The sequence below is a fragment of the Oncorhynchus keta genome, chromosome 32, assembly GCF_023373465.1.
Source record: "Oncorhynchus keta strain PuntledgeMale-10-30-2019 chromosome 32, Oket_V2, whole genome shotgun sequence".
Classification (NCBI taxonomy): domain Eukaryota; kingdom Metazoa; phylum Chordata; class Actinopteri; order Salmoniformes; family Salmonidae; genus Oncorhynchus; species Oncorhynchus keta.
Genome location: NC_068452.1, coordinates 26747994 through 26765594, shown reverse-complemented (window position 1 = coordinate 26765594; position 17601 = coordinate 26747994). Strand labels below are relative to the sequence as shown.

Here is a 17601-nt window from a genome sequence, read left to right as displayed (position 1 = left end):
TGTTTAGGGCCAAATAGCATTCTAGTTTGCTCTAGTTTTTTTGTTTTTTTGTTAATTATTTCCATTGTGTCAAGTAATTATCTTTTTGTTTTCTCATGATTTGGTTGGGTCTAATTGTGCTGCTGTCCTGGGGTTTGTGAACAGAGCCCCAGGACCAGTTTGCTTAGGGGACTCTTCTCCAGGTTCATCTCTCTGTAGGTGATGGCTTTGTTATGGAAGGTTTGGGAATCGCTTCCTTTTAGGTGGTTGTAGAATTTAACGGCTCTTTTCTGGATTTTGATAATTAGTGGGTATCGGCCTAATTCTGCTCTGCATGCATTATTTGGTGTTTTACGTGGTACACAGAGGATATTTTTGCAGAATTCGGCATACAGAGTCTCAATTTGGTGTTTGTCCCATTTTGTGAAGTCTTGGTTGATGAGCGGATCCCAGACCTCACAACCATAAAGGGCAATGGGCTCTATGACTGATTCAAGTATTTTTAGCCAGATCCTAATTGGTATGTTGAAATTTATGTTCCTTTTGATGGCATAGAATGCCTTCCTTGCATTGTCTTTCAGATCGTTCACAGCTTTGTGGAAGTTACCTGTGGCGCTGATGTTTAGGCCAAGGTATGTATAGTTTTTTGTGTGCTCTAGGGCAACAGTGTTTAGATGGAATTTGTATTTGTGGTCCTGGTGACTGGGCCTTTTTTGGAACACCATTATTTTGGTCTTACTGAGATTTACTGTCAGGGCCCAGGTCTGACAGAATCTGTGCAGAATATCTAGGTGCTGCTGTAGGCCCTCCTTGGTTGGTGACAAAAGCACCAGATCATCAGCAAACAGTAGACATTTGACTTTGGATTCTAGTAGGGTGAGGCCGGGTGCTGCAGACTTTTCTAGTGCCCGCGCCAATTTGTTGATATATATATTGAAGAGGGTGGGGCTTAAGCTGCATTCCTGTCTCACCCCACTACCCCGTGTGAAGAAATGTGTGTGTTTTTTGCCAATTTTAACCGCACACTTGTTTGTGTACATGGATTTTATAATGTTGTTTGTTTTACCCCCAACACCACTTTCCATCAATTTGTATAGCAGACCCTCATGCCAAATTGAGTCGAATGCTTTTTTGAAATCAACAAAGCATGAGAAGACTTTGCCTTTGTTTTGGTTTGTTTGGTTGTCAATTAGGGTGTGCAGGGTGAATACACGGTCTGCTGTACGGTAATTTGGTAAAAAGCCAATTTGACATTTGCTCAGTACATTGTTTTCATTGAGGAAATGTACGAGTCTGCTGTTAATGATAATGCAGAGGATTTTCCCAAGGTTACTGTTGACGCATATTCCACGGTAGTTATTGGGGTCAAATTAGTCTCCACTTTTGTGGATTGGGGTGATCAGTCCTTGGTTCCAAATATTGGGGATTATTATACCTCTGCGGTATCATCATGCTTGATCCGAAATGTGGTCTAAGGTACCATATGGATGGTGTGATGCAATTTCAGAGTCTCCAGAGGCATGCAGAGGTCAAAGTGAGTGGAGGGTTGATTGGTTGACAGTAGATTTCCTAGATATACACAAACACACTTTCTTGACAACTTCCTTCATAACAGCTCTGGGCTGCTCTGCAAATCGCCAAAAAATATGTTTGCGCTGACTTTTGCAGATACCGCATTGCAGTAAATACTGTATGGTCAATGCAGACGACGTATTGACATGCAACGCCTTTAAGCTCTCGTTTTTTCTGAGTTTCCAGTTGTATTGAAAGCAACATTCTAAAGGCCAAAGTTTTTCCTAACTATAAAGCAGTTTATGCACTTTATTTTTAGAAGAACTTTCAAAAGCTATTGTATTGTGACTAGCGACCAAGGGCAAATGTAGGCAAACCCTAACTACTCATATTATTGTCTTTGGGTGTTAGAAAAGCGCTATACAAATTCCATGTATTATTATAAATTATTCAAGAATTTAAAAAGATGCTCTGTTAACTAATGAAGGTTGTTTAATGCTGATGTTTAGCATAGGTAGACAAGAAATACAACATTAAAACATAAAGACACGTTACTACTGAGCTTGTAAGGTTAAATTCATCATATGAACATGAAACTTCACATTTACAGTGGTAGAACTTGGTATCTATATGGGTGTGTGTGAAATGTATCTTTAATTGTATCAAATTTAGCTAAGTACAACAATAAAACTGGGTGATAACATTGGGATCTATTGGAGCCTTTCCAACTCAACCCACAGCAGTGCCTTCTGCTGGCTGTGGATGACATTGCGTATGGCGAGAAGCAGATCCTCGGTGCAGCTCCAGGTGCTGGATTCCAAAGTGTGGTAGAGCAGGGGCAGGGTCTCCAGCTGCTGCTCGTCCGCCTGACACACCTCCTGCATCACGCCATCCTCCCCTCGCCCGGTCAGCAATTTCCTGTCAATGGGGCAAAATAGATAAGACTTTGTAACTACTGTTTATAAATTGGATTAGAGAACATACAGCTACAAAAATAGAATAACTTATGATCTAAAAGTGTCTTGTAAACACACACAAATACAGATAGTCAGTCAGGCACCTACTTTAGCTTCTTGTGTTTTTTGTTCTTGGGTCGGATATTAATGACGATAGGGTAGATCCCCTGCCTCAGAAGGCCCTCCACACTACTCAGGCCCAGCTCCAACAGACAGTGCTTGTCCTATGAGACAAGACACAGAAACCGATATGGGAGAGGTAACCCACTGGGCACAGACATCAATTCAACATCTAGTTTTGATTTACATTAGGTGTAGTTGTCAACATGAATTCAATGTGAAATCAACAAAAAATGTCACCATGTCATTGGATTTAGATAAAATCTTTTCCCCGTCAATTAAACATCATTACATAACACAAAAAAGAGACGCAAACTCGGTCTCAACCTTTAAGTCTTTACTGAAAACTCATCTCTTCAGTGGGTCATATGATTGAGTGTAGTCTGGCCCAGGAGTGTGAAGGTGAACGAAAAGGCTCTGGAGCAACGAACCGCCCTTGCTGTCTCTGCCTGGCCGGTTCCCCTCTTTCCACTGGGATTCTCTGCCTCTAACCCTATTACAGGGGCTGAGTCACTGGCTTACTGGTGCTCTTTCATGCCGTCCCTAGGAGGGGTGCGTCACTTGAGTGGGTTGAGTCACTGACGTGATCTTCCTGTCTGGGTTGGCGCCCCCCCTTGGGTTGTGACGTGGCAGAGATCTTTGTGGACTAGACTCGGCCTTGTCTCAGGATGGTAAGTTGGTGGTTGAAGACATCCCTTTAGTGGTGTGGGGGCTGTGCTTTGGCAAAGTGGGTGGGGTTATATCCTTCCTGTTTGGCCCTGTCCGGGGGTATCATCGGATGGGGCCACAGTGTCTCCTGACCCCTCCTGTCTCAGCCTCCAGTATTTATGCTGCAGTAGTTTGTGTAGGGGGGCTAGGGTCAGTTTGTTATATCTGGAGTACTTCTCCTGTCTTATCCGGTGTCCTGTGTGAATTTAAGTATGCTCTCTAATTCTCTTTTTCTCTCTCTCTCTCGGAGGACCTGAGCCCTAGGACCATGCCTCAGGACTACCTGGCATGATGACTCCTTGCTGTCCCCAGTCCACCTGGCCATGCTGCTGCTCCAGTTTCAACTGTTCTGCCTGTGATTATTATTATTTGACCATGCTGGTCATTTATGAACATTTGAACATCTTGGCCATGTTCTGTTATAATCTCCACCCGGCACAGTCAGAAGAGGACTGGCCACCCCTCATAGCCTGGTTCCTCTCTAGGTTTCTTCCTAGGGAGTTTTTCCTAGCCACCTTGCTTCTACACCTGCATTGCTTACTGTTTGGGGTTTTAGGCGGAGTTTCTGTACAGCACTTTGAGATATCAGCTGATGTACGAAGGGCTATATAAATAAATTTGATAACATTTTTTCATTGAAATATCGTGGAAGCAACATTGTGGGTCTCCCAAGTGTAACAGCGGACTAAGGCACTGCATCTCAGTGCTAGAGGCTTCACTACAGACCCTGGTTACAGGCTGTATAACAACCGGCTGTGATCGGGAGTCCCATAGGGTGGTCCACAATTGGCCCAGCGTCGTCCGGGTTAGAGGAGGGTTTGGCCGGGGTAGGCCGTCATTGTAAATAGGAATTTATTCTTGACTGACTTGCCTAGTTAAATAAAAAATACAAATTGACACAACCAGTTTTTGCCCCATGGGAAGTGTTTGTTTGTTTGTGAGTGAGTGAGTGAGTGAGTGAGTGAGTGAGTGAGTGAGTGAGTGAGTGAGTGAGTGAGTGAGTGAGAGAATGAATGAATGAGTGTATACCTGGCTTATTACATCCTGAATAGACTGCAGACTGATTCCAAGAGCCTGCTCTGGGGTGGAAGCATCTAGCAGGAAAACACTCTTATCATTTCTCTCTGTGGCCTGGATTGGCTCTGAAATACATCACTCCATGAGAAGTGGTAGAGAGACAACATATCTACAAGTAATTACTTTTAAACACAGCCGACCATGCAAGAAGGACAACAAGCATAGTGCTTCTGAAATTTGAGTGTGTAGTGACAGTGTGTAAATAACCATGTGCGTGTCTGCATGTGTGTGTGTGTGTGTACCTGGTTGGCAAGTGTTGAAGTCCAGTCCAGACTTTGCTGGCTGAAGCAGTCTCTCTATGAGGCCACGAGAGAGTAGGGAGGGGGAGAAGATGACAGGCCGTTTGGTCTTGACCTGTATTGGCTGGACCATACTGTAAGGAATCAGGTGCTCCTCGTGACCTGAGCAAAGACACACACACACACATTTAAGTTCATGCATTTTTATCTTACCATAGTCTTCAAATTACAAACAAAAATATCAATAAAGTCATATGGGAGTAGCTTACGGTTGCTGAGTGTGTAAAGGACCTGTGGGGTGGAACCAATCCCACGACAGCTGGGGGACACAGCCTTGACCAATCGCACACGTTCAGAGCCCTTCTTGGATACCTACAGTGAGGAATGGAGGAATCAGTAGTCTGGTTACCCTTGGTTACCAGAGATTCACACACAGTAGGGACAAGAGAAGACTTACTCTCTTCTTGAAATCCTTCTGCTCCAGGGCTATGGTACGTAACCTCACCAATAACAGCTGCTGGGCTCTGAGATAGAGAAAGATTTAGGGGATACACATTTATCACTACGTGTCCCATGCAGTCTATGAGTGCAGTCTAACAAAGCTAAAGATTTGCACAACTGTCTGTTATAGATTAATGGAACGTTTAATCTTCTTCTCATGTTTATTAAAATGTCTTACATTATATAACCCATTAATTTGAACTCTGTCACAAAGGTATTATTACAGTACATGGCACCTCTCCCTTACCTGTTGTAATTGGGCATGACCCCCGCCTGCAAGGGCTTGGCTGTGCCGGGGTTTACCAGGGTGCAGCGCCACTGGTACTTCCCATTGTAACGGGTGTCAGTGACGTGTATTATGTCATCACAGCGCACCCCCAGACAGGGCAGGTCGCTATGAGGGTCCAGGTCCAGGTTGACGCGCACGTAGAAGGAGTCAGCACCGTGGAAGGTAGGAGAAGGGAGCTGGGCACATAACTTGGAGTAGGCTGAGAAGAGGAAAAGGGGTGGGCAGTTAGTTACACACACTCTATTGTTTTATCTTTTTTGGTTCTATTAACAGTCTGACGCCTGGATAAAGGCCAAGACCATACACTATAAAGGTGTACTGTACTGAAAAAGCACATCAGTCAAGGAAAACAACTGTAAAAGCAGTCTCAGAGAACTTTACCCTCTGTGTTGGTCTGGTGTTTGAGAGAAGAGGGCTCTGTCCACCACTGCAGAGAGAAGTGGGCCACCTCTCCAGTGCACTGGCCCATCAGCACACTGCCCCCACCAAACAGAACCTTCTCCAGCTGGACAGGGAGGAGAGAGACAGTTATACCCAGTCCTGTGTGGCTGATTTTCTACTATCTGTTTGCCTGTCCATCTGTCTGTATGCCTGTTTCTCACCTCCAGTAACTCACTGCCCTCCTTCAGACCACACTGCTCAGCAGGAGAACCAGCTCTGACGCTGCTAACAAAGATGCCTGTGCGGTTGCCCCCAATGATGGTGATGTCATCTGCCAGGCTGCCTCTTCCTCTTTTGGGCATAGTGGGGGGACTAGGTACGGGGGACAGGGGCACGAAACTGAAAGAGAAATTGGAAAGAGAGATTGTAATTACACTTATCAGTATACAGTTAAGATTATATCTCACACCATGAACGGTTAGCATGTGTACATACACTACGTTGGATTAGCTGCCCTGATGTAGGCAGCACAGAGATGGAGACCTACCCGAGACTGCTGTAGTTGGGTTTGTGAGGTGGGACAGGGGGCAGGTTGATGAGGTCAGGGGGGAAGAAGTGGGAATGCAGGGAGCTACAGGAGTGCGACAGGGAGACCTCACTCTGGACTCCTGAAACACAATATAATGAGACATCGCTACACACATCTATACTTAGCCGGAGTTACAGGTATTACAGGTCGCTCCAGACTTAGACAGACAGGAGGGATGTACTGAGTTGAACCAAACCTGTGAGGTTCTCATTCTCATCACTGCCCCAGGAGTCCAGGTCAAACCTGTAAAGGGATAAGAAAACAGAGGAGTTTATCATCATTTATCTGGTTTTAAATGCATGTACAGCATAACATGGGATTTAAGAGAGTGATATATCCACATCAGAGAACAATGTAAAAGTTGATCTGCTATGGTATGACCATAGATATCCTATTAAATTAATAATACTTCTATTTCCTAATTCTATGGGTATGACATACTCTATGTTGACCCTGCGGTTGATGGAGTTCATGCAGGGAGGGAAGGGGAAGATGGAGAGCCTGTTAACATCCCTCTCACTGTCCACTGTCTGTAACACACAGGACACAAACAAGAAGGGAAATAGAGAATGACTAAAGCATCGATGCAGGCCCACAATTTAAACCTATTCATTGTCTCCTTGACAACTTGAAAAAGTGAATTAATTATTCAACAATCCACGTATACTGCGTGTATTCACAGCTACACTGTTCAGTGAGAAAAATACACTTGTTAATATAATACAGATGAATGCTAGATGAGACATGATGCTTTGATATGTTGGCATGTCACAAAGTGTTGTGGAGTAATTCAACAACTCACTGGTGTCAAGAGATTCTCCTCTGAGTTTGAGCGGGAACCTGCAGACAAAAGAAAGTATTTAGAAGTCTAAGCCTATCCTCTCTCATCAAAGTTGTAAAAAAAAACATTTGTTTTGGCCATTTGTTTTGGCCATATTTCTACCATGTCTTATTCAAACAGTAGTTCAAATACACGGGTTATCCTTCGTCAGCTACAGTGGTGTAAAAATGTAGAATAAATAAAGCAAACATGGAAAAAAAGAGGGATCAACTCAGGAATGCTCTTTTCTTCAATGCTATCCTTGCAAAACCCCAATCCCCTAATCCAGTTGTTCCCAACCTTTTTCCGTTACTGTACCACCAAGTATATTTTGCTCTGCCCAGAGTACCCTTAAAGTACCCCTCGTGTGCATTTACCAGTAAGCCTATGGTCTTATGAGTCTTCTCAAGTAACCCCTTTGGATAGGCCAAGTACCCCTGGTTGGGAACCACTGCATTCATCTCAACTCTACCCCCTGTATATAGCCTCGCTATTGTTATTTTACTGCTGCTCTTTTATTATTTGTTACTTTTATTTCTTATTTTTGTTGCTATTTTTCTTAAAACGGCATTGTTAGTTAAGGGCTTGTAAGTAAGAATTTTACTGCAGGTCTGTTGTATTAGGTGTATGTGACAAATAACATTTGATTTGAATTGAAATATAGGCTTACCTTCGGAGTGGTCATGGGTTTGGTCTGTAGAGGGAGACTGTGACACAGAAATGAAAACAGAGACATCATCAACATCTGTTCACTGAAAGGTATCCTACAGGTACCAACATGCTGACAGTTACACAAATTCCTCTCTGGCAACATCAATTCAGTTCAAGGGGCTTTATTGGCATGGGAAACACATGTTAACATTGCCAAAGAAGTGAAGTAGGTAAAAAACAAAAGTGAAATAAACAATACATTAAACATAATATCTCTTGCTTCACCCTGATCTAAAAAATAATATTCTCTGTAAGTAGACCATGAATAACCATGCCAAGTAAAATGATCATTATTATTATGGGGATCAGCTCAATGGTACCTACTTAACTCTGTAAATGAGTCAAATGAAAAGACAGGTTGGACAGCAACACTGCCACACTCCTCAAGGACTATCTATCACATGATTATGAAGAGATAAATGTTGTGGCTGCTGTTGATGGTAACACTACAACGTTGCTAATATTCTAGCTGCTGCCAATGAAGATGATAAGATGGCGATGAACTCTGACCTTGCAGAGCAGCTGGTGAGTGCCGTTGGGCAGAGGGCTGAGGTTTAGGGAGCAGCAGGGTCCGAAGCACTGGTCTTCGCTGCACAGAGACAGGTGAGACTAGGAGAGGGACAGAGAGACAATCACATTAGAAGAGTACAGGAGAAGGCTAACAGGTCCACACTGTAATTTGATTATCATATTTTTGTGAGTGTGTGAAACTGACAGAATAGGGAAAACACACTTGTGTTGTGCAAGTATATTCAAAAGTGTGTACACAGTATGTGTGTATATACAGTAGCTGAGACTCACACAGTGCATACAGGGCGAACTCTGCTCCCTGCTCCTGTCCTTCTCTTTCTCCAGCTCTCTCTGCTGCTGCTCTAGATTGGCCTGCAGCTCTGCGATGCGTTTACGCAGGCGGTTCTTGTCCAATAGGCAGTCAGTATACTCCAACTGCAGGCTGTCTCGACTGCGCAGAGCCTGAAGGATTTACAGTATCAGAGGGAGGAGGAGAGAAGGTGCCAGAGAGATGAGTTATGAGGAGACAGACAAGACACTGAGTGGGGGAGACACTGAGTAGTGGAAACACCTGCGCGACTAGACAAAAATGATGTATTACAGTGAGTAATGGTGCAACTATGCAGAGAAAGACCTTATATTATCCTGCAAAAAGGCCTCAAACACTCCGACCTCAACATTCCTCTGTGCATGTGCATTCAGTGTCCAAACAGCCATGAACTATTTAAACCAACAGAAACAAAAACCTTACCGTACATTGATTCGTTGATTCTAACCCGTATCTCTACTCAGACCTACTGACCTGGTCCCTCTCCTTCTCCAGCTCCATAATCTGGTTGAAGTAGGAAATGCTCCTTTTCTGTTCCGTCTCCCAGTCCAGCTGCAGAGTCCTCACCTTCAGCTGCAGCTGCTCACACTGAGACTCCAGCTTCACAACACAACACACCATACCATCAAAGACAGAATAATACAATTGTGTTGATATACAAGAGGCATGTTTTAACACTTTATGAAACCTTAACAAAGACAACTTGAAAAACGGTCACCAGCTCAGTGACTTCTGAGAGTGAATAATGGGACAGAATGGTGTGAAAAGGCTCTTTCTCTGCTCTCACCTTGTCCCTGAAATCCTCAGAGCTCTCCAGCTCTCCCTGTAATCTGGCGATGTTGCCACACAGCTCGTGTCTCTGCTCTGCTGCCTCCCTGCGGTCCTGCTTCAGGATGTCCAACAGAGCCTGAGGTCAAAACGGAACAATACAAGAGTTAGAGCAGCACCGTCGGAGCGGGAAAACATCACAAACTCAGAGGGTGAATCAGATTCACTCTGAGTGGTGGCTCTACCTGTGTTTAAATGTGACCTGAATCAGATTCACTCTGAGTGGTGGCTCTACCTGTGTTTCAATGTGACCTGAATCAGATTCACTCTGAGTGGTGGCTCTACCTGTGTTTCAATGTGACCTGAATCAGATTCACTCTGAGTGGTGGCTCTACCTGTGTTTCAATGTGACCTGAATCAGATTCACTCTGAGTGGTGGCTCTACCTGTGTTTCAATGTGACCTGAATCAGATTCACTCTGAGTGGTGGCTCTACCTGTGTTTCAATGTGACCTGAATCAGATTCACTCTGAGTGGTGGCTCTACCTGTGTTTCAATGTGACCTGAATCAGATTCACTCTGAGTGGTGGCTCTACCTGTGTTTCAATGTGACCTGAATCAGATTCACTCTGAGTGGTGGCTCTACCTGTGTTTCAATGTGACCTGAATCAGATTCACTCTGAGTGGTGGCTCTACCTGTGTTTCAATGTGACCTGAATCAGATTCACTCTGAGTGGTGGCTCTACCTGTGTTTCAATGTGACCTGAATCAGATTCACTCTGAGTGGTGGCTCTACCTGTGTTTCAATGTGACCTGACTTCTGAATGTCAATGTGCTGCAGTGGCTTCTCCCTCTTCTCGGGAACAGCGGGGGCGTCGTTCGTCCGATGGGCGACACTCCTGTTCCTTCTGACTGGAGCAATAGAGACAGGACTACTGTCAGTCTCTTTCTCTGCCTCCATCAGTCTGGTCTTCAGCTGCTCCATCTGTAGAAAAGGTTGAGTAAGAGTATTACAAGGGAATCCTACCAGGGAAAGGCTTCCTATAAAGGCATGTCCCAACAGCTCTTTCAAAAAAATGTATACCCTCCATCCATCCTTTTATCTTTCACCAGCTGCTTTCTTCTGTCCCAGTCACCCTCCCTCTCCTTCAACAACCCATCAGACCCCTTGTCCCCCTCTCCTCTCTATACCTGTTCCAGTAGCTCTCTCTCACGTGCGGAGGCCTTGGCCTGATCCTCCAGGGCACGAGAGTATTTCACAGCCTGTTCCAGGTGCCTGTCCTTCAGCCGGCCCAACTCCCTGCTGCCTGCCTCCCAGTCCTGACGCAGCCTGTGGGAGACACATTCAGCCAGCTCTCAGTACACTGGACATAGAAACTGTACATCCCTATTAAAGAAATGTATGACAGCCATGGACCATGGCTCATCATGAATGTAGTTTATGTATATCATTCTCGATGTTTCAAATTCCAGTCTAAATACTGTCATTCACCTTGGGTGTAGTGCACATTGTTGGGCCCTGTGGATAACAACCAGATGTTTGTGTGGTTTTACCTGTGAAGTTCAATGAATCAAACTTTAATGCTTCTCATACTGTCATTTGTCTCACAGTGCTTTAAGCCCTGTATATGTGGTTCCGTGTGGTGTACCTCTCCATCTGCAGCCGGTCATGTCGTAGGTCCAGTGTCTTGCGTTCAGCCCGGCTGCGCTCCTCCTCGGCCACACGGCAACGCTGGGACAGGCGGCGCTCACACACTTGGCTCCCCCGCAGCTGCTCCCTCAGCTTACGCACCTCAAGCAGCAGGAACTGAGTCAGGCCCTCTGGACCCTCCTCATCTGGTGGGGAAACAGCAGTGGATGTAAATGGGGGAACACAGGTCATACAGGAGTGGAAGGGGGATATTTGGGGACAAATCCTCACCCAAGATGATGGAGCAGCGCTGGGTGGGCTGTTGTCCAGTGAGCTGAGTGTATTGCTCGGGGTGGTAGAACTCCAAAGACTCCATGAAGGCCTGGAGGCCACGCTGGCCCCGCCCATGCAGGATGTCAATCAAACGTCCTGATTAACAGAGATGACATCATTAAAGTTTATAAGATGAAGACGACAATACATCCTGAAGATGGAGACACTGTAAGTACTGTACTGACACAAGTGTGAAAGCTACTCACGTTCCAGGTAATCCCTTTGTCTTTTTTGTCACCTCTCTAACCTCATCTCTCTGTTTCTTCATCTCTTCCCGTCTTTTTCACTCCCCATCTGTCTACCTCCTCCTTTATCTCCCCCGCTCCTTTACCTAGCTAGTGGCCACCCCTTCATTCCTTTCATCTTGATCTCCTGCCTCGTTACTCATACCCGTCTCCCCTCCCCTGTCTCTCACTCCCCTCTTGCTATCCTTATAAAAACACCTTTTTCTCACACGGCACAAACCCCTACTTACCTCATTCTGGCCGACCTACCCCCTCTCTCCCTGCCTCCTCTCACTTACCTTTTACACTCTTCTCATTCCCTTCCATCATTTCTCTCTCATTCTCCCCCTCTTTTTCGCTCCCACCAATTCCCTCTACCTCCCCCTCTCTCACCAGCCTTGCTGATACGTAGTGGGTACTGGGTGGAGTTGAGGACCTCATCCTCATCCTGCTCGTCGATGACCTTGCACTGCCTCAGGTAGGGGGTGAGCTTGGCTGGGTTCAGGATGCGGGTCAGCTTGTGCCTCACCCCCTCCACCCGGTCCCACAGCTCCTCACAGCACTCCTCGGAGAACGGGGACACCGGCCGCCCCTCTTCTTGTCCCGTGTCATAATCCTTCACCAATACTGTGATGCCTGGTACAGAGGAAGCAAGTTAATACAGGACTGGTTTGAAAGAGGAGCCAAAGTTATTCTGTGTTTTAAAGAGAACAGGCTCAAACTATTTTGATAATACAGTTTTTGGCCATTGTCTGCTGCATTGTGAGAAGTAACAGAAGGATTTACTTTTCTGGCTGTGCTCCAATGAAAGCTGGATGGGAATATTTGGCATTTAACATACATTACAGAACATTCGGAAAGTATTCAGACCCCTTGACTTTTCCCACATTTTATTAGGTTACAGCCTCATTCTAAAATGAATTCATTTGTTTTCCTCAGCAATCTACACACAATACCCCACAATGTGAAAACAGGTTTTGGAAATGTTTGCTAAAAAACAGAAATACCTTATTTATGTAAGTATTCAGACCCTTTGCTATGATACTCAAAATTGAGCTCAGGTGCATCCTGAGATGTTTCTAAAACTTGATTGTAGTCCACCTGTGGTAAATTCAATTGACTGGACATGATTTGGAAAGAAACACCTGTCTATATAAGGTCCCACAGTTGACAGTGCATGTCAGAGCAAAAACCAAGCCATGACGTCGAAGGAATTGTCCGTAGAGTTCCGAGATATTGTGTTGAGGCATAGATCTGGGGAAGGATACCAAAATAATTCTGTAACATTGAAGGTCCCCAAGAACACAGTGGCCTCCATCAATCTTAAATGGAAAAAGTTTGGAGCCACCAAGTATCTTCCTAGAGCTGGCCGCACGGCCAAATTGAGCAATCAGGGGAGAAGGGCCTTGGTCAGGTGGGTGACCAAGAACCCAATGGTCACTCTGACAGAGCTCCAGGGGTCCTCTGTGGAGATTGGAGAACCTTCCAGAAGGACAATCATCTCTGCAGCACTCCACCAATCAGGCATTTATGGTAGAGTGGCCAGATGGAAGCCACTCCTCAGTAAAAGGCATATGACAGCCCACTTTGAGTATGCCAAACGGCACCTAAAGGACTCTGACCATGAGAAACTAGGTTCTCTTGTTTAATGAAACCAAGATTGAACTCTTTGGCATGAATGCCAAGTGTCACGTCAGGAGAAAACCTGGCACTATCCCTACGGTGAAGCATGGTGGTGGCAGCATCATACTGTGGGGATGTTTTTCAGCAGCAGGGAATGGAAGAATAGTCAGGATCGAGAGAAAGATGAACAGAGCATAGTACAGAGATATCCTCAATGAAAACCTGCTCCAGAGAACTCAGGACCTCAGATTGGGTTGAATGTTAATTTTCCAACAGGACAACGACCCCAAGCACACAGCCAAGACAACGCAGGAGTGGCTTCGGGACAAGTCTCTGAATGTCCTACATTTGCAAAAAATTCTAAGAACCTGTTTTTGCTTTGTCATTATGGGGTATTGTGTAGATGGATGAGGGGGGGAAAATATTTAATACATTTTAGAATAAGGCTATAATGTAACAAAATGTCAAGGGGTCTGAATACTTTCCGAATGCACTGTATACCAGGCTGTAGGATTAACTTCCAGTACTGTGAACACAATTGATGGTACATTATCTGCACCAATGATTGACTCAAGTTTCTCCTGGTGTTGCACAAGGTTGGTTGGTGGGTCGTAAAAACAATGATAGGGACGACATTAAATCTGTCTCAGAGCTCAAGAATGCAAACACTGGTGTGATTCATATCGCACACTTACAAACCTACTGCGATAGCAGACAAAGACCTCCTCAACTACTGAGGAGCAGTTGTGCCAACTCCCTGGACTAAGAAAAAACACGTTCAATTGAGACTCTCAACACGTTTAGTAGTACAGATCAGGGACCCATGATCTAATTCCGTTACCGTAATTCCATTACCGGGTGTAAATCCCCTTCACTTACTGTAGTTCAATAACCAAAATAGATTTTTGTTCCAATTTAAGGTGCTGTGTCCTTTTTCTGCAGAACTATGAAGCCACATTATATATATGTTTTAAAGTTAACTATTTACCGACAATGAGGGGTAAGTAAGTGCTCCATAACCACGCCCCCCTCGCGAACAGACAGACAGGTCGAGACACATCTGTGTCCTGTGGAATCTTTTCCTGTCATCTCTCGTTTGCACATGCAGACTACTCATTTAGTCCATAGAAAACAGATATCATGAGATGCTTTTTATCAAGAACAACTTTTTCCAAGAGCAGTGTCAACATCTCAAAATAAAAATAAAACACCCCTCAGACTACTTGGCAATATGAATATTTACTACATTATTTAAACGGAGACTACAATACCAAAAATAACTGTGACTGACAAGACAATAAGGAGGGCGAAGTGTCATTCAGTGCCGCAACTTTTCACCCCCGATTGACTCATCTGACTTTATCTGAAAAAGTCAGGTAAGAAATGATGTAATGTCACCTGTAAAATAACATTTTAAAATAAACATGACAAGAAGAAATCTTAATTTCCCACTTACCACTCATTGTCAAGGATTGATCGTGTTGTAAGCAAACTCCTCAGACAGATATTCCACTTTTGATTTTGATCAAATCATGACTACATAGAAACGTAAACTACTATTCCAGTATGGTTATGCTATTGCGTTGAGAAGCTGGTTGTGTTGTACCTGGGACGCAGTATCACACTCCTCCCCAATTTTGCAGTCCCGCCTCCTCACAATTGCCTGCATATACCATATTCCACCAATCAGCAATTGTTCACAACTGTCCTGATCATTCCAGGTGACTAAACCAGGATAAGTTTCCAAAAACCGGATGTATCCAGTTTTCAGGGAAACAGCTAATTCAACATCGGCTTCATTTTCTGCTGAAAACCGGATGTGGTACTCCTCTCAGGCGTTTTCTTTTAAGCCTGCTACTTCAGGTCAAAGCCAGGTCAACCCAAATACTGTATCTCTGGTTAACCCAAGGGAAACATTTTCTGTTTGAAAATTGAGAAAGCGGAGGAGTTGGACCATTTTCATGCCCAAAGTTGACTGTTAAAGCTAATTTCCTGCAATAAAGTGTTCTTGGTCTTTGGAAATCGATATTGCTGTGCACACAGTGTATGGTTAACTTTAAACAAATGTTGTTAAAAAGGAAAGCCTACCATAGTTCAAATGTAACCAGCCATCATTAGGCTAGAGGACAACTTCCATTTCAACAGGCCATACAGATCTAAGATCATGAAGATCAGTCATTTTCACTGTGGAACTTTTAGAGTTTACTCCCTTAAACGCAATTAGGTGTTAAAGCTGCTTTTGAAGAGGGGCTTGAGAAGGGCTTTTCCACAAGGTGGAGCAATCCACCCACTGCTTTACAATGTTGCTCAGTTTAATTTATCTTTCTTTCGTCAATATCTTTGGAAGTTCCATTGCTCACACTAATAATACCAGTTGTTTTTATTACATATTTGATTAATTCTGTTGAATATATAGGACAGATTTGTCCTATGTTATATTTTGTTAGATTGCCATACCCTGGGGCTCTTGCCCAGCATGTGACTCACCCTGGCCTGGTCCACTGACTCATTCATGGTCTCTCTTTTACTACAAAATCTTGAATCAGTTTCCCTAAACTACTGTAGCAGTCTACAATAGAGGGAACATGCCTTAGATACACAATGACACATAATTTAATTTTAATATTATGTCATTGCTTTTGAAAGGCTGCTGCTACCTTAGCAATGAGATTTAGATTAATGTGAGACAGGAAATATGGGGTGCCTGACAAACAAATGTGTCTTTCTCTTGACACACTGAAAGGAAATGTCAAGCTACCCTCGGCCCCTGGGCCTCCCCTGAATAAACAAGCAGACCAGTGTCTCAGAGCTGCTGGACTGAAGAAGGGCCTACAGCACAGAAGCCAAAGCCATGGGGCCTACAAACAAAAAAACATAAATGAGGCACCTTAATGTTCAGAAATAGATGTTTGAAACCACTTTAGCACGTCCTCTCCCCCCTCCCCATCTCTCTTCCGTTCTCATATTTTCTCAAAGCCCTCCCCTGCTTCTCACATTCAGAAGCACTGCGGCCACAGGCCAGGCCCAGAGGGGACATCATTCTTGTAATTTCTGAGGTGACAGAAACAGAGAGGGCATTGAGAGAGCCCCAGAGCCCAGTGCTGCAGTGGTGGAATACGTTGTCCCAGTCCAGCACAACCACACTGGCCTTCACCCAGTAGACCCACGGCCCCATCTCTGACTCGGGCCTCACTGTCGACTCTGCTGCAGCAGAATCAACCCTTTGTCCCCACAAAGAATGTGTCTTTCCTCACTTTTGGGGGGGACAAAGACAAAGAACAAAAGAGTAAATTCTAATCTTGCTCTGCAATTTATTCTCCTCTAATTGTCACCCTATGATGTGGAAGAGATTATGCATGTTCCTGTTTTAGATTCAGATCAACACAAAAGATGCAACAACACCAAGGAGGCTCCAGAGTGTCAGTGTTAGGATTTTTTTATTTAAACAAAAAGAAGTCAGAGGAAAAACAAAGAAGAGAGAAACATTGGATGCATCTATACAGAGAGAACATTTCTCAGCCCATCAGAGGAGGCTCTCTTTGGGCATTATGTACTGTTTTCAAAAGTTGGAGGGGCTCTCTTTCAATGGATTCACCCAGAGTTATTTGTGATTCAAATAAGTCAGCTGGGTAGTGACATCTTTCAAAAGCCATTAACTCTGTGATGGTCAGGTGTCTCAGCAGCTGCTCACTCCAGTCCAGATAACACAATAGCTTCTAGCATTCTGGCTGTCACCAAGCTCAGTCAGTCAGAAAAATAATGATATCCTGGAGACACAGTGGCTGCTCCTCAAAAAAAGCCAATGCACTTCACTAAGGCATGCGTTCCTAACAGTGGAAGCACTGAGAGTAAACAGGAAAGGAGCAGGAGTTTCCCAAGATCCCGTGCTGCCCCCCCTGCATTTCTAGATGTCTATAAAAGTTGGAGTGAGAGAATACAGCACTGTGAAATAGCTTAGCACTCTCACTTAACCCACATTATTTCCTATGTCCTATAATTAGTAACAATTATAGTCTGTATAGTTTTTTTAAATGATTGGGCAGGTCTCACAAGCTCAGAGGAAACAGGATGTTGGCTGAGGGGTGAGCTTCTTTGTTTTGCTTTGTCAACGGCTGCTCAGCCAACAATTACAAAACACAGATATACTTCACACAAATAAGTTCAGTCCACTTTCTTGGCAACAAGTTCAAACCCTGTGGTGAATAATAAATAATAAAAATACAGGGTTACACACTTAGAAAATAGGTTTCCTCAAGGATTATTTGGTAAGGGTTTGTGCCCTTTAATGGTTCTTTGCAGTTCAG

General features: G+C 44.3%; 1 protein-coding gene across 3 annotated transcripts; it reads right to left on the bottom strand.

The window, feature by feature from the left end:
* Positions 1–1965: 1965 nt before the first annotated feature.
* LOC118365466 (caspase recruitment domain-containing protein 10-like) lies at positions 1966–15082 on the bottom strand. Of its 3 annotated transcripts, none has more exons than XM_052491094.1 (24): positions 14754–15082; positions 12068–12310; positions 11409–11546; positions 11137–11323; positions 10679–10817; positions 10284–10472; positions 9508–9627; positions 9195–9320; positions 8684–8854; positions 8393–8491; positions 7842–7878; positions 7154–7191; positions 6793–6881; positions 6548–6594; positions 6310–6430; positions 5984–6161; positions 5763–5886; positions 5340–5580; positions 5049–5115; positions 4861–4963; positions 4595–4753; positions 4305–4417; positions 2556–2671; positions 1966–2409 (listed from the first exon to the last, which is right to left on the bottom strand). In XM_052491094.1, exons 1-24 carry the CDS (start codon positions 14758–14760, stop codon positions 2202–2204), a joined length of 3060 nt encoding a protein of 1019 aa, XP_052347054.1. In that variant the 5' UTR covers positions 14761–15082; the 3' UTR covers positions 1966–2201. The 3 variants fall into 3 exon arrangements, 2 of the variants coding, with proteins under 2 accessions (XP_052347054.1, XP_052347053.1); XM_052491093.1 differs by lacking the exon at positions 14754–15082 and adding an exon at positions 14177–14312; XR_008088648.1 differs by lacking the exons at positions 1966–2409; positions 14754–15082 and adding an exon at positions 14177–14312 and having other exon boundaries at positions 4305–4461.
* Between the last annotated feature and the right edge of the window lie 2519 nt (positions 15083–17601).

What these genes read in the sequence shown, in the direction of transcription:
- LOC118365466 (XM_052491093.1), bottom strand. Translation starts at nt 14,255, where the DNA reads ATGTGGCTTCATAGTTCTGCAGAAAAAGGACACAGCACCTTAAATTGG. An exon ending in ACTACGTATCAGCAAGGCTG is followed by an intron (nt 11,547 to 12,067) that starts GTGAGAGAGGGG and finishes TCTGTTAATCAG; the next exon opens with GACGTTTGATTGACATCCTG. An exon ending in TGGAGAAGGAGAGGGACCAG is followed by an intron (nt 8,855 to 9,194) that starts GTCAGTAGGTCT and finishes TAAATCCTTCAG; the next exon opens with GCTCTGCGCAGTCGAGACAG.